This window comes from Zosterops lateralis (genome assembly GCF_965231275.1).
Source record: "Zosterops lateralis genome assembly, chromosome: 3".
Lineage (NCBI taxonomy): Eukaryota > Metazoa > Chordata > Aves > Passeriformes > Zosteropidae > Zosterops > Zosterops lateralis.
The window spans coordinates 65,241,661-65,256,785 of record NC_139764.1 but is presented as its reverse complement, the minus strand read 5'-3'; the positions used below and the strand labels follow the sequence as shown (position 1 = coordinate 65,256,785).

Here is a 15,125-nt window from a genome sequence, read left to right as displayed (position 1 = left end):
TATAATTTTAACTAATTTCTTCTTTTCCATTCTCCATAAGAGAGTGATGAACTCAACACACTGGCTTTGCAAAAAATAATTTCATTTAGTTGTGCCATTTTTTTAAGCATTCCTAATGGAGGCTGTACATCTTGTTAAATTTCTGGAAAGCAGCTTTTTTTCTTTGTTCTCAAGCTAATCTCTTGACCATAAATAATGGAGTCTTTGTGCACATGGAAATGGTATTAGGGAGTGCTCCTCTCTCAGCCTTCCGGTGGCAAATGACCTGGTACAAATGGGAAAGGGATGGTCTGCAATGAAAGTAGCATGAAGTCAGCAGTCTGTATCTCTTTTGATTGGATAAGACTCAGACTTCTTGTTCAGTTTAGAAAAAACTGTGATTAACAGAGCTGTCCTGCTGCTCTTTGCTGAATTCTTTCCTCTCACTGCCTATAGTAATTTTTTCTGATGTGACCACAAGTGCCATTATCCATATCACACTGATAAACGTGAACATTAGCATCACTCATTAAAGCAACAGATGGAGGTGGGAGTGTATATTCATTGGTAATATGTAATCACAGTACTTTAAAGAACTGTAGAAAGTAACTTGCATTCAGCACACCACTGCCAGAAAGGTGGGTTAGGTGTTCCTAACATGTAGCTTTCTAGCTTCTTTTTAAATACCTGCACTGACAAAGATCATACAACCTCCTTGGCAGCTTTTCCAGTGCATCAGTACCACTCAAATCAGAAACCTTCTTAAAATTTCTAACCTAGGTTTACAGAAGGGTATGATTATTGCTTCTTGACTCATTGACCTTGGTCTCAGAGGACAGACTATTCCTTTTTGGGTTTTTTTTTTAATTTTTTTGCCCCAAGCATGAGCTTTCTACATATTTGAAGACTGTATTATTTCCATCTTGGATTTATGTTTAAGCTGTCAAATCACCCAGTATTTTCCATGATGCATTCCCCCCACACCCACGCCCTGACCTCTGGCACTTGCTGTTTGAGGACCACTGCCATTCGTGGCTGCGGAACTGCACGCTTCAGTTCTGTTCCGTCTTTTAAAAGTTTTGTCTAGAAATTTAAGAAAGTTTCAATAACCAGAGAAAAGGGAGGAAAAAAAAAAAAAAAAAAAAAAAAAATAGCAGGGATCTGTGCTCCCGACAGCCATGGTGTGACGGTTCTTGATAGTCTCGATATCGGTGCTTTGAGGTGAGGACAGTGCCGGTGCCGGTCCCGCCTCGCTAGATGGCACCACCCGACCGATGGACCGGGAAGGATGAGCTCCTGCTCAGGGAAGTTGCTCTCTCTCTTTTCAGTGCCGGGCGGCTGGACTATTGAGATGGAGAACAAATACGCACATGTGGAGGCTCTGCTTCCTCCAGCTGTGCCGGCTTTTTAGAGATCAATGAGTGCCTTTATACTGCATTTCACTGCACAGTATGAATGTACCCTGGCTCCTTGTCATTTAAGCTCTTTGAGTCTTATCCTGGCGGCCCTTCTTGGTACATCTTCCTGTCAATACTTATTTAATACACAGGGACTGAAAATATACTTCTGCAGCCAGATTTATGCAGCTCTATAGGCAAGAACAATGAAAAGCATTTGGTATGTGTGTGATTTGAGAGCTGTATTAACAGGATAGCAAGGGTGAGAGCCCAGAAAAGAAGAGTGAGGCTTTCATTTTATGTATTAAAAAGTGACAGTAAGCATAACAGCAGGTTATCATCACCTACAGAAGGAGTAGTTATTGTTGAACATTACTTTTAAGTTATAAAAATAATTAGATCACAGAAAGCACATGACTGGTAACTTTGTGACAGGGTAGTCATAAACATGAGAGGTAAATAGCTTGTTGTAGCTAAAGATTAGCTTACGTGCCAGATATATGAGTAGCTGCTTACAAAACAGTATCTTTCAAGCTGCTCCTGTATATACAAATGAAACAAAAATGGAAAAAAAAAAAAAAAAGAAAATGAGACAGAAGAGAGGAATGGTTGCATTCTATTAATAATTGTGCACTTAAACCATCACAATAATACACTTATAAATAGGGAACGTATTTTAGGATGTCCAATCAAATTAAAGAAAAAAACTTTTCTTCCTGTGTTCTCAGAAAAGTAGGAATTTTTATGATCACAATGTGATCCCAATGCAAGCTCTTGAGTTTTGAACTGATCACATATTACCAGTTGAACTACAGGATCAGCTGATCCTTCATGAGCCTCTTTTGCCTGTGTATCTGTTAGAGAAGTTTACGTCCCAAGTAACATTAACATTCTCGGTATTTTTAGCAACATCCAGCTCTGGTCAGGCAGAAATAGATCTCATTTTCTAAAATAGTAAGCTATTTTCCAGTGATGACAACTCTGTGCTCACCTTGATTTATTTCAAGGGGGTGACCATAAGGTAAGGGTCCATGGTGGGCTAGGAAAAACATGACTCCTTGGATTAATAGCGGCTGCAGTGCTATATAAACACTTAATACACTAAAGGAAACATTTTAGCAGAACACACACAAAACATCACCTCTGCAAATATTTCATGGGTCATTTCCTCTTCTACTTATTTTCTACTCCTGTGGCCTATGAGAAATTTACTGCAAAATTTAAAATGCTTTGGTAGCTAAAGATAGGTCTCCAACAAAAAAGGGTCTGATTGACTAGAAATTTTCCTAAGGAAGTTAAGAGCAGATGTTGTTTCTTCTGGCTTAATATTATAAGGCAGGAACCATTACTCTCCCTCCTTTCTGAGGTGAGGTTCCCATGACAAGGGCTGTCAGCAGCAGCACAGAACCTTTAGCTATATTTAAAGGGAAATCCTGATGCCTAACTTAGAAGCTATGACTGCTCTGACATCTCTTAGCTGTGTAGCAGGGGGTAGAACCAAAGACCTTTTGTGGACAGCCCAGAACCTCAAGGCTGTGCAAGGTCTAAGGACTGGCCCTGACCAAAGTCAGCTTCAAGGTGAGACTGTATCATTTCTTGAAAACATAGCTTTTTAGCAACTTTTCCCCAAAATCTTTTCAAGCAAGCTTAAAAAGTACTAGTTCCTGACATTACCCACCATATCTGGAAGAACTCCATTCTATCTGCTCCTAATCTTCACCCTCCTGCTTGTTAGCTCTGCCTCATCTCCCACCATATCAGCAGTGTCCTGGATGCAGAGTGGTCAAGACTCCTTAGGAGTGCAATACCACAGCCAGACCTGGCGTGGCTTTTCCATGTAGTGCTGTTCCTACTTCTTACAGAGGTCCATGGACACTTAAAGAGAAATGCAGGCTATTTTCATATGTTTTCTGTTCTTACTGGTATCTCCAAATGGCTGATTTAACTGCTCCCACAGACAGAGTTAGCCCCACTCTGCAGTCGCTGCCTCATCTCATCCCAAGCTTGCAAATCCCTTCCTTTAGAAAAGGGTAACACAAATAAAAAAAGTTATGAGAAGCACATGTATGTGGCAAAGTCTGCAGCCTGACTTCACCATGACTGCTGACACATGACACTTGTACAAAGTTGCCTTGATGTAGGTAGTTTGAATGACCTTCCACAGTTTTATATACACAGATCTTGGAGACAGAATTTCTTTCTTTCCTTGTTTTTTTCCTTTTCTTTCTGGTTTTATGTTAATATTCATATCAATATGTATATACATATCAATATAATGCATATCATATACATCATACATATCATAGACATATATATAATGCATACCATATATATAATACATTTCAATATGTATTTATATTTATTTATAGCAGTGTTTTCCCAGTGTACTACAAAGCAGGAAGGATGTACTTTGGAGGTAGGACAGGATCTGTTGCTGTATTTTAGAGGAAATTATTTATTTCTCAAAATAATTCACTTCCGTGCTTTACTATGCTAGTTTGTAGTGTAACAGACCAGATTTATCAAACTGTATGAAACCAATCCATTTCTGATGACACTATCACAACCCATGGGCTGAACACTAAACTCATACAGAGGTGACTATCCTTTCTGGACAAACATTCAGTTAAATTAGTCTGATTCTCCAGATCCTCCCTACTGCACTGTGTGAACAATTAAAGTGAATAATCTGCAGGTGGAAAGATCTGCTTTGTTCCATTGTCAAGAATATCTTCTGATGGGATTCATGCAACACACTTACGTATACTTGGAAGTAAAAGACTGAAAGGCGGCATAGTGATTGCTCAAGGCAAGACAACCCACATTTTTTCTTCCTCTTAAAGATTTACATGGAACATTTGTCATATGAGTATTGCCATCGTATTGATGTTTACAGGAAGACAACCTATCAGTGAGAAATTACCATAAAAATTCTGGAAATCTCCATCTTCACCCATACTTAGACTGCTGAAGTTACTGATCCTTGTACACATATTTGTCATACAAACTTGCCATAGAAGTATATTTGAGATTTTTCTTCTATGTACATTACAACTATTTGTGCTCAACACCTGCTTTCTCAACAAATTTAACATACTTAGATACCTGTTAAAATGTTGTCAATTCACATACCTTTAAAATACATCCCCTGGTAAAGACATCCTAAAAAAACTGCAAAACAATTTAGGATGGAAGGAGGAAATTGTTTTGTTCAACTGAATGAAGCTAAGTAGGTGGGAAATGGGATCTGTTCAGCGTGCTAATGCAGTCTTAATTTGGCAGGAAGTAAAATATTCAAGTAACATTTTATTTATGAATCTGATGATGGTTACTTGAGTCCATTGGCTTGTGTAAAATGTGCTTTTATGCTTGGTGTAGAAATGAAATGCATAATGAAGAAATAAAATACAGTAGATAGATGTCTTACAATGACACAGACTACAGTTGCTGATAAACTAAAAATCCTACTCAGCTGTCCTGCTCCACCAAGAAGACATTACAGGTAATCCCTCTTTCTGAGATCTCAAATTAAAATAGCTCTGGGGAACAGATGAAACTCTTTTCAAAGCTTTGAATGGATCAGCTACTTTGAGACACTTCTTGCAGTAAGAGAGAAGTTTAAGTTCTCAGAAATGTTTTTCCTGGAAGCAGAAGCATCATCTACCTCTTATATTTGTACATGTACACACAATTACACAAACAGAGGTACATATATACTTATATTGAAGAAAAACAATATTTTTTCTTAAAACAAGAAATAATCCTTTTTTGTCTCCCAAGACACTGTGCACTGACAACAAATGATGTTAATTCCAGCCTCTGGGTCTACAACTGCACACTTTCCAAATGGGTACAGATGGACCAAGAGCTGTAAGCAGACTTACTTTCCTTCGTACATAACATTGCATACAGATGCCACATGCACACTTCAAGAACAGTCTGATGGGCAGTGGAAAACTGCAAGCAACAAATACCACAGGAATGGAGTAGGGAGAAGAACTCAGAGAAGCCTATCAGAAAATAAGACATTACAGAAGAGTGTGACCAGGGGAGATTTGTAAAATTTACAAATTTAAGAAATGGCAGAGTTTTTCCAAAGACTTTCTCAGTCTTTCTAAAGGATTGAGACAATTGCAGAAAAAAGCTCAAAATATTTGATATCTGTCACTCTGCATTTTTGAACTTATGACATTTGCCTCGTACTAACCTCCTATCTTCCAGGACTGTCATCCTTTAATTCTGTTTTTAAAAGTTTTTATCTCCTGTGGGAAGGAGAAGATAATTTATTTCTTCCTGCTGTTCCCTGTTCCTCATATCTGCCTCATCCCAGACCTCCAGAATGTAATCATATTTTGTCCAGTAATTCCTGTGTCACCCTTCTTCTTATCTTGCTTTATGTTAACATTTCCTTCCCTCTGTCTCTCATTTTGCTTCTGCTGCTCCTACCAGAACACACACTTCAGCTTAGATGAAAGACAGTAAAAGACAACTTGCCTGATGTAATTTTAACCATCACCCCCTTTCTCCTTTACTTGCTCTCATTAGATGAAATTCAGTTTCTTTTGCAGAATCCTCTGTGATGAAGATACTTTTCTTGTGTTTCTGTTGGATGCTCATTATATTTGTTAGATTATTTTATTTAGATAGGAGAAGAAGGCAGCAAAAATGGTCAAAGAAGTATCCCTGTTCACTCTAAAAACCTGAAGTGCTATAAGGCTACAGTGGATAGGAATGTACAATGAATATAGTTGTCTGTATCATTGCTGATTGTAACATTTATTGCAGCTCCACTCTGTTAATCAAATTAATAACTGTTACCTGCAAACCAGCATTAAGACAAAGGGAAAAACTATAAGTTCTTTCTCATGGCAGAGCTGCAGAGAATTTGACTACAGGTATAAATAGCTAAGCTATCATACTGAATTTAAAAGAGAGAAAAGTCACATTCTCAAATACTACTTTCATTGTAAGAGATCGTTAGTTGTTAAAGCCACTAAATACAAGCTACAAATTGGCAGTATAAAGTTTATTTTTCTTGGCTGAATTCTAGAGATTTTTTAGCCTCATACTTCTCTGCTTAGCTAAATTGTATAAATAGCAGATAAATTATTTTTAATTTAATCAAGTAGGTGCCCCTTAGAAGCAGTGACAATACTAAGAAATTCACTTTTGCTGTGTTTTAGTTCTGGACTAAAACCTTTCCAGAAAGGTGCTTCTTGAACATTTGCCCACTTTATAATCCAAATAGCAGTTAAGGGATGAAAACTGCAGTGCAGATTTACAGACATTGACTCCAAAGGAGAGCCAGTGAGTGTGAACTGACCCTGCCAGGGAGAAGCAGTGTAATGCAGAGCACAAGAGAAATCCATGATTTTTTTTTTTTTTTCCACAAATACGGGTATTGTATTAGAATACCAAACTGCATACTTCAATAAAGTAATTTTGTGACTGTAGTAGAGGAGGCCATTGTCTTAAAGACTGGATTATTATCTGCGCTGGAAGACATGACCAGCATTGTACAGCCCCTCTCTGAGTATGGTCTGGGGTTCTGCATTTCCAGCATTTCCAGCTACATAATTCCCATCACACTTGTTACACAACTCTGTTACACACAGTTAAACTCAAAGTCAAGACAATGTCAGATAAATGTCAGATTAAAATTCAGATTAAATTTCAGATTAAAATATCAGAGAAAGGAAAAACAAACTTCAAATTGCACTTAAAGGGCGCCTCTGATGATATAGATAGAGGAAATGATACTGCTTTGAAAATACACCAGGGTGTTGGTGTGATAAGAGGTTCTGGCATGACCTTGATATGTGGTGGTTCTAGACAATTCTTTTTAATTATTTCTATTTCTATCTTCATCTTAAAAAGTATGTATTTTTTTTCTGAAGGGATACTTGGTGGCCTGCAGAGGCAATAATTTTTTCCAAAAGTGTATTTGGACGATTATTATAAATCCCTACAGAGGGTAGTTGCCAATTTGCTATTCTAGTCATTCAGAGATTTAAGATAAACTCCAAGTTGTTAATTAACAAGAATGAGCATCAAAAAAAATTGCATTTGTTCCATGGTAAAATATACATGATACATTCCAATGTTTTGATAAAATGCTTTGATATTCACTTTCCTGCTCCACATCATTAAATTTTCTCATGAAATCACAGGAGGTAAATATGTTTATTGTTGTGTTGATAACAGTCTCCTTGTTTCAATTTTCTTCTATGAAATACTTCTTTGTATTTTGTGTAAGTGTTCTCACTGTCAAAGAGACAGAGGTTACTAATGAAGGTTTTGGTATGCTTGAAAGTAACTGAAAACAACAGAGAATTTGAGGTGAAAGTTGAGACAGTTGTTTTGTGAAATGTTTTGCTTTCACTGATTTATGGGTGTGTATTAATACATCAATGTAATAATATCAATGTCTATATAGCTGTATGTTAAGTGATATTCATAAAACAGAGAGAAAAAAAAATTAGAGATTTTATTTTAGGCAGTGTACAGATAATAAACTATCAGTTGGATCTGGCAGTGACTGCAAATCCCCCACTTCAATATACTGAATTTGTGGACCAACAAAACTTTCCTAAAGTTTGCTGATATTTCCATTTTTAAGACTATTTTCCGATTTGGATAGCCCATAAGCATTATCAGGGAGGTTTTACAGGCTAGAGAAATTTCTTATTTCTCCAGAACAGTATTACTCTGATTAATTATTTCTTTGTTTTTCAAGAATGGAGCTGTATGACAGTTATTATGGCATAATCACTTGTTTCTGTTAACTCATTTTTGCTTTCCTTTGTTGACTCTGATAAAATTATTTATTTTCTGATTTCTCACTTGTGCTTTCCTTAATAGAGTTTTCTTCTCATTTTTATTGTTTGTTTGCTTTAGAAAAACATAGAGAAATGAATGCCATAGTGGGAATGAAGACTTCATTTGTCATTAGAAAATCATTCCATTTGATTTTGAAGGCTTGACACAATGCTATTTCTCCATCACATGTTAAAGCTTCCACAATTCTTTCTGCCAACAAGGTGCCTGTGGCTCTGCTATATTCCTCCAAATTGGCTCCTGCTCTGAGTTAATGAGCAAGTTTTTTGGCTTTTTTTTTATTTGGCTTTCAATCAAATCTTGCAAGCTTTGGTGGTTAAACTCATTTACAGGTATGAGTTTGTATTCTACCAAACTGTCTTCACCAGATGCAATAGTATGTTAGGAATTAAGGCAAACTCTGCTTTCCTGGGCCGTGCTGGCCTAATTACAGTAGAGTATGCTTTAATGAGGTTCTTCTGAGCTGCCTCTGCCTGATATGGCAAACAGCCCAGAGGCAAATTTCAGATCCCAGTGTCAAGAACTGATTCATTGCTTGTCTGCAATTGACAGCTGGGCTTCAGGGTCTAGATAGAGAGCTAGAATAAGACTCTCTTTCAGCTCATGTGTTGAACCCAGAGTTGTTGACCTTTTCCAGATGTAACTCAAAGGCCAAATATAACAGATTTGTCATGTAGAAGATACTGTACGGATTATGGAAAAATAAGACAGTTTTGATTAACTCAAAGGCTTTAAATTGCATATCAAATAATGGTCTCAGAGAGTGGAAAGCATTTCAAAGAATAGAAAAACAAAGAATGATCAGGAGTAAAACAGATCTTTTTGTCTGAGAGTGATAAGAGTGATAGGTCACTGGTTATATAAATGAACTTTGCCATCTTTATTTTAACTGTTTGAACCTATGGGAGCTAATCCCAGGCCTGTTTTGTTTGTCCGTCCCCTCTCCTTCTCATCTAATGTTGTGCACTTTCCAAAACACCAAAAAAAAAAAAAATTGCTGTAGTGTAACGTATGAAATATTATTGCTAGTTATAATATGGAGGAAAAAAATGCAGTTTCTGCTCCTAGAAACTCTGTTGCTTATCCCAAACAATATTCATGCCTCAGGAAAGAAGGAGGAAAAACACTACAGGAAACCTTTCATAAATCTGCTTTGTTTAATTAAAAATATCATTGTTCTTGGCTAGCTCTCAAGGCAAATGTCATGGCATCCCATAATGCCATCTGCAGAACAGGCTCACATTCCCCTGGGAGACACTTACACAGCCTGACCTTAATACAGCAAAGAACTGGAAGAGCGGCCTGGTTGTGAGCTGGGAGTTTTTGTTTGAGACTGTCCTCAGATATAGCAGTCCACTTTTTTAGAAGATATCTTTCAAGCTGTAGTACAGAATAATACATTTTCCTTTCTGTCTGGTTCCAGGGATAACAGCCAATTTGAAACTTCTTTTGAAAGACTTTTGTTCCCTGCCATCTGTAGATGTTTGAGTGTGTAGTGTATGGAGTGGTGTTATGTTTAGCACCCAGCATCTTTCAGTCTTTCTTTGATACTACTGTTTCAAATGGGCATGTTCTCTTCCATTAAATAGCTAAAGTTCAAGTGGTTTAAATCATATTTTTTCAAATTGGGAACAGCATTACTCACATACCAGAAGGCTAAGTAATGTCTGGGATTTATTAAATCATTCAGCAAAGTTGACCACAGACAGTTGCATATAGAACAAGTGCTGGAAGAAAAATAATCTATGATGATGTTCATTATACTATAACACAGACTGAGAGCCAAATACTTGGTATCATTTCTGTCTCTACAATTATTATATTTCTTTTTAAACCTTTAACTAACTTGACAGTTTTGTTACAGAGGGTTTGAGCACAGGGGAAATATGTAGGGAAATTTAATGTTAATTTGACATCTTGGTAAAGCAGCTATGAGTTATAACAAGATGAATATTTATTGGTGACTTTAATGAATAGGTAACTTTTACTGCCAAGTTAGTGTTGTTGCACACTTTTAAAAATCATACATTCCAAGTGTATTTGCAAAATTCTATTGCTGTTTTATTTGGCAAAAAGAACATTATTGAAGCTCAAATTGGAACAGGGCAGGTTTTTGTATCTGCTCCTCGTATTCCAAATACTAGGAGTATTTGGAATTTGACGAGTCTTTGCCAGTTTATCAACTTTTCATAGATGAAGTGCTACTTGAGAAAAAATGCAAAAATAATAAAACGGGTGTTACTGCTCAGTCAATGCTAATGTAAAGTGTCAGAAGTAAGTGAACAGGTGTTGTTTGGAATTTTAGGCCCTTACTACTTTCTAAACATTTAGCTCATTTTACAATCACAAACTGAGTATCCAAAAATTGAGCAAAGGCAAAAAGAAATAATTATTTCCTGCATGAAACTATAATCTGAAATTTCTTTGCTATTAACTATTATGAGGCAAAGAACATCAAACAAAATAATTATGAAAATACCACAATAAAAAAGAAAAGTCATGCAAACTTATTTTTGCTACAGTGAATCCTCTTGGTTTGATTGGGGGTTTTGGTCATATTATGTTACAGCCCAGAGAAAAATTTAAACTTTGCTTTGCTTTATTTTAATTGTGTTGTTTGCACATAAAAGGATATTTGTTGTGTGGATTAAGTGGTTTGTGAGCAGGACTGGATAACATAATTATGGTTTAATTTTTTTAGAAGACTGTGGGATGTATTTCCCAGAAGTGAAAAATCATCCAGACAAATATTTACGAAGATGTCCTGAGTCTGTAAAAAAGTGGCTGAAACAACTGAAGAATGCTGGGAAGATTCTGCTGTTAATTACCAGTTCTCACAGTGACTACTGCAGGCTTCTGTGTGAACATGTTCTTGGGTAAGTGCAAAGTCCATTTCAAGTTATATCTGCTGAACAGCAACTGGAGATAAGCCTGACTTATTGGAAGCTAATTTGAGTTTTGTTTATGTATGGTGAATCATTTCGTTCCAAGTTTTCTGCTGGGCCCCTCTCTGGTAGAGTATTACATGGTACTTGAGAAAAGTAGTCCATCTGTGAGCTGTATCTGACTCATAGCACACTTATAACCTGCATCCTTTTTGAGGCATCATGATAGGATTGAAGATGCCAGGGAATTATCTTCCAGGCCAATATCCGATACACCATCTGATTCCTAATTTTATTGTAAACGTTTGCTAGATTGTCTTATTTGAGCCACTTCCTTTCTTGCTTCTCCAGCAGTGAATGCAACTAGTAGTACTTTTGCATCTCCTAGCAGTAAATCTGCAGGAGAATCTTACCAATACTTTTTCCCATTAGTGGTTTCCGAAAGATGGCTGTGCATGAGAAATGGGCTTCATCACAGCAGAAAAGATAAAACAGGCAGTTCGTTGCACTTGGCCACTGGTTGAGATTGTAGTTGCTGATCACAACAGCTGTATTTAGCATAATGTTAAGAACATGACTGGTCAAGTCAAAATCAGTGATATGCAACAGAACTATCACCTAGAAGAAAAGGAAATTAATCAGTGATGCAAATAGTGAGGTGGGTGACAGAGTGAGACTATTAATTTATTATTCATCAAAGAAATAAAGTAGTTCAATATGAGCCTACCTTGGCTATCAGGATATGCCAAGGGAACAGCAGAATGAATACAGCAACACTAAGAAAACCATGGGAAAGGTAAAAGACAGAGCTACCTTCCAAAACCAGTCCTGCCAGTATCACTACCCTTTCATACTCTCTAGACTAAATGCTAAAATGAAGCATCGACTGTGCCAATTCTCGCTGCTTTGCATGAACATTATACTTCCTTGTTTGAGGGGCAAATCTGCCTTCTGACAAAAAACAATTCTCCTTTATGAGCAGGATGCCTTTGAATTAACTCTTCTGTGTAAATCTGTCTAGTTATTTCCTAAATGAAAATTTGGTATAAAAGTAAATTCTTGGCCACATATAATGATTTTGGCTTTCTGTTCCTCGGTGAATAGTGTTCAGCTGTTCAAGGTAGCTGTAGAAATTCTGCTGGAAGACAGTAAGCAAGATATGAGAAACAATCAGTTGCCTTTCAAAACACCAAAAAGGATATCCTACTAGAAGGATACTACATCACTCTCTCTTTCCAAAAAGCATAGGATGTTCTACAGTATTTGTTACAATCATATTTTCCAGCGATTCCTGCTTCCAAGTAGCTTTTGGAGAACTGCATACTCCACTGTCCACTAGACTTTAGTGAAAAGGGGTTATTTTCCTGAAAGTCTAAACTTTTTGTTGGTTTTGTTTGTTCCATGCCTCTCATATCAGACAAAAAGACTCTACATACCTGTGATGCTTTTTGCTGTACTGGATTATAATTTAGGTTCACACCAATTATCTCTGCCCTTAACTTCATTTGACCAGGCTAACTGGTTTTTATTCTTGACATCAACACGGCAATTTATTCTTGATATCAAGACTTACAAATTGCACTTACATAGTCCTTTATTAATTTCTATTCCTACTCCTTTCAGTTAATCAATATGATACTGAGAAGCCCAAAATTGTACAGTATGAAATTCAAAAATGGAAGATGTATTAAAAATACACCATTGTAATATTGGATACTGGTTCTTTTTAAAAGGCAAAGGTTTACATAGGGTCACAAGTGGAGAAAAGTTAGACAAAGGTAAAATTTCATTAGAGAAAGGAACTTTAAAAAACTTTTATTTTAGGGCTGGAATGTAATTTTGAGCACAACCCAAAAGCTGTCTCTCATAGGGAGAGCATTTAGTTTTTGACAAGATGTCTCAGTCCCATGGAAGATCATGAATTATTTGAAAGTAATATAGTTAACTGGTTTACTTGCAGCAAGCTTCCTCTACTGTTGATAGCATTTCAGTGCTTCTGTCCATCCTGGACTTGCCATCTGTGATTTCTTTGTTCCATGCAAGAGTATCCATCATTTTTTGGATGCTGTAGGCAATGAAGTCACCTAAGCAATGAAATATTTCTAATAAAATAAAGTACATCATAGATGAGGAATGTTTTCTTATATACCATGCAGAGACGTTCAAACCCATTTAAACTTATGGGATTTCCACAGCTCAGATAACAATCTGTATATGGACGTAATGATCTTCAAAAATCTGAATTTAATTGCGGGATTCAGCTGGCAGATGAAGACTTGAAGCTGGTGGCTGTTTATTTGCAGTCATGTTTCCAGCCTCCCTGTAACCAGCAGGGATGTAGTGAGAGCAGCTGATGGAGTCTGAAGAGGGAGTTCAGCTATCAAAATGGTGCTTCAATTTTGGAATATGTGAAATTACACTCTAATTTTCATTAGATTAGATCTCTTTTGTCTGCCAAGAGCATCTTAGGCCTGTGTATACCTTCAGTATGGATACCAACAATATAAGCACTTGTATTTAAGTGCCTTTAGTTACTTCCTACCTCATCACCTCAGGTATTCTTCTTTGAAAAGAAAATCCCTCATTTACAACTTTCTGTCCATGTCTATGCACATGTTGCCATCTCAGATTGAAAATATGTCATCTCTTACATGTTCTCCTGAGATCAGGGAACATCTTTTTACAAATAATGAGTGTTCCCACAGATGACTCACTCAAACACTCTGAGCTTGAGTCTCTTTTGACAACCTCAGGAAAAGAATAATAATAGTGACATTGAACAAGCATTGGAAAAAAAGTGGCAGAAGCAAGTGCCTTAAAGAAATACTCTGATATTTTCTTTAGTCTTAAAATAATATTTCAAGACATTTTAACTAATTTTTTAGTTTAGCTAATTATGTTTACTTTACTTTCTAGGAATGATTTTGAAGAGTATTTTGACATTTTGATCACAAATGCTTTGAAACCTGGCTTCTTTTCCCATACACCAAACCAAAGACCTTTCCGAACTCTTGGTAAGTTGCAGCTGTAAGTCCCTTCTCATTTGCTTCTATCTCTCTATGGGGAAAAAAAAGAAGAAAGAAAGAAAAGGAAAAAAATTTAAAAAGAAGGGAAAAAAGCATACTGAACACTGGCAGTGGGGTGGGAAATGGACTAAAATTCTGTTAATACTGAGGAGCACTGAGAAATTAAAAATTACAGTGTTGAAGACAATTAAAAGGCTGTGATAGTAATTAAAATTACAATTAGGGCTCAGATATTGCATCACTAATGAAAAAGAATTTCTGTCTTTATTGTGCTCACAGGGTCATGCTCAGAAAATGAAATTTAGTTCTGGAAAAAGCAAAGTGGAAATATTTAAAGAATTTAAAGGAAATTCAGAGAACTGTACAAATAAAATTGTAAAGCTGAAGGAATGAATTTATAATGGAAATCTGACAGCATTAAGTGTGTTTACTTTGGCTAAATAATGACAGAGTAGGTGAAAAGGAAGTGCCCCTGTACTCAATTTAATTAAAACAATCTGAAACACTTGGCAATGTTGTCCATTAGGTAATTAAGGTTGTAACACAGGAGGTTTATAAGAGCAGTGTTCATTGAACTACAAATACCAATGTAACATTGCTGAAGACACTTTTTCCATATTTTGGTAAATCCTTTTATGATTAAGCTACCTGAAAATTAATCTTATAGCTAAAATAACTAAAGTCAGCATATACTGAACCATAGTTTGTCATTTTATGACAAGAAAGTCAGTGTTCCAGCCCAAAAGAAATTTTGCATCTGGAACTTTTACAGTAAAACATAAACAAGCAGCAAAAATACATATTGAAACTACATTTTAATGTTTCACGTATTTATATAGGAAAATAAGTATCTTAGGTGTGATTTTTAAAGGATTAGTTCAAATAGTTGCCAAGTTGACAACTTGAGAAAAAAGTAGTCTCAGAAGGGAAATGGAAACTATTTCTATGAAAGAAGAGAGGACAGTAAAATCATAAAGGGTGAAAAAGACTTAATTCTGTAA

The 15,125-nt window shown here is 36.3% G+C and overlaps 1 protein-coding gene across 1 annotated transcript in view; it reads left to right on the top strand.

The window, feature by feature from the left end:
• The window catches only part of LOC310906610 (dermatan-sulfate epimerase), a 176,698-nt gene that overhangs the window by 76,523 nt on the left and 85,050 nt on the right, over nucleotides 1-15,125 (top strand). The window contains exons 7-8 of the mRNA XM_083856012.1: nucleotides 10,915-11,089; nucleotides 14,015-14,112. Coding sequence (XP_083712138.1) covers nucleotides 10,915-11,089; nucleotides 14,015-14,112 — 273 coding nt within the window. The remainder of the gene's footprint in view (nucleotides 1-10,914; nucleotides 11,090-14,014; nucleotides 14,113-15,125) is intronic.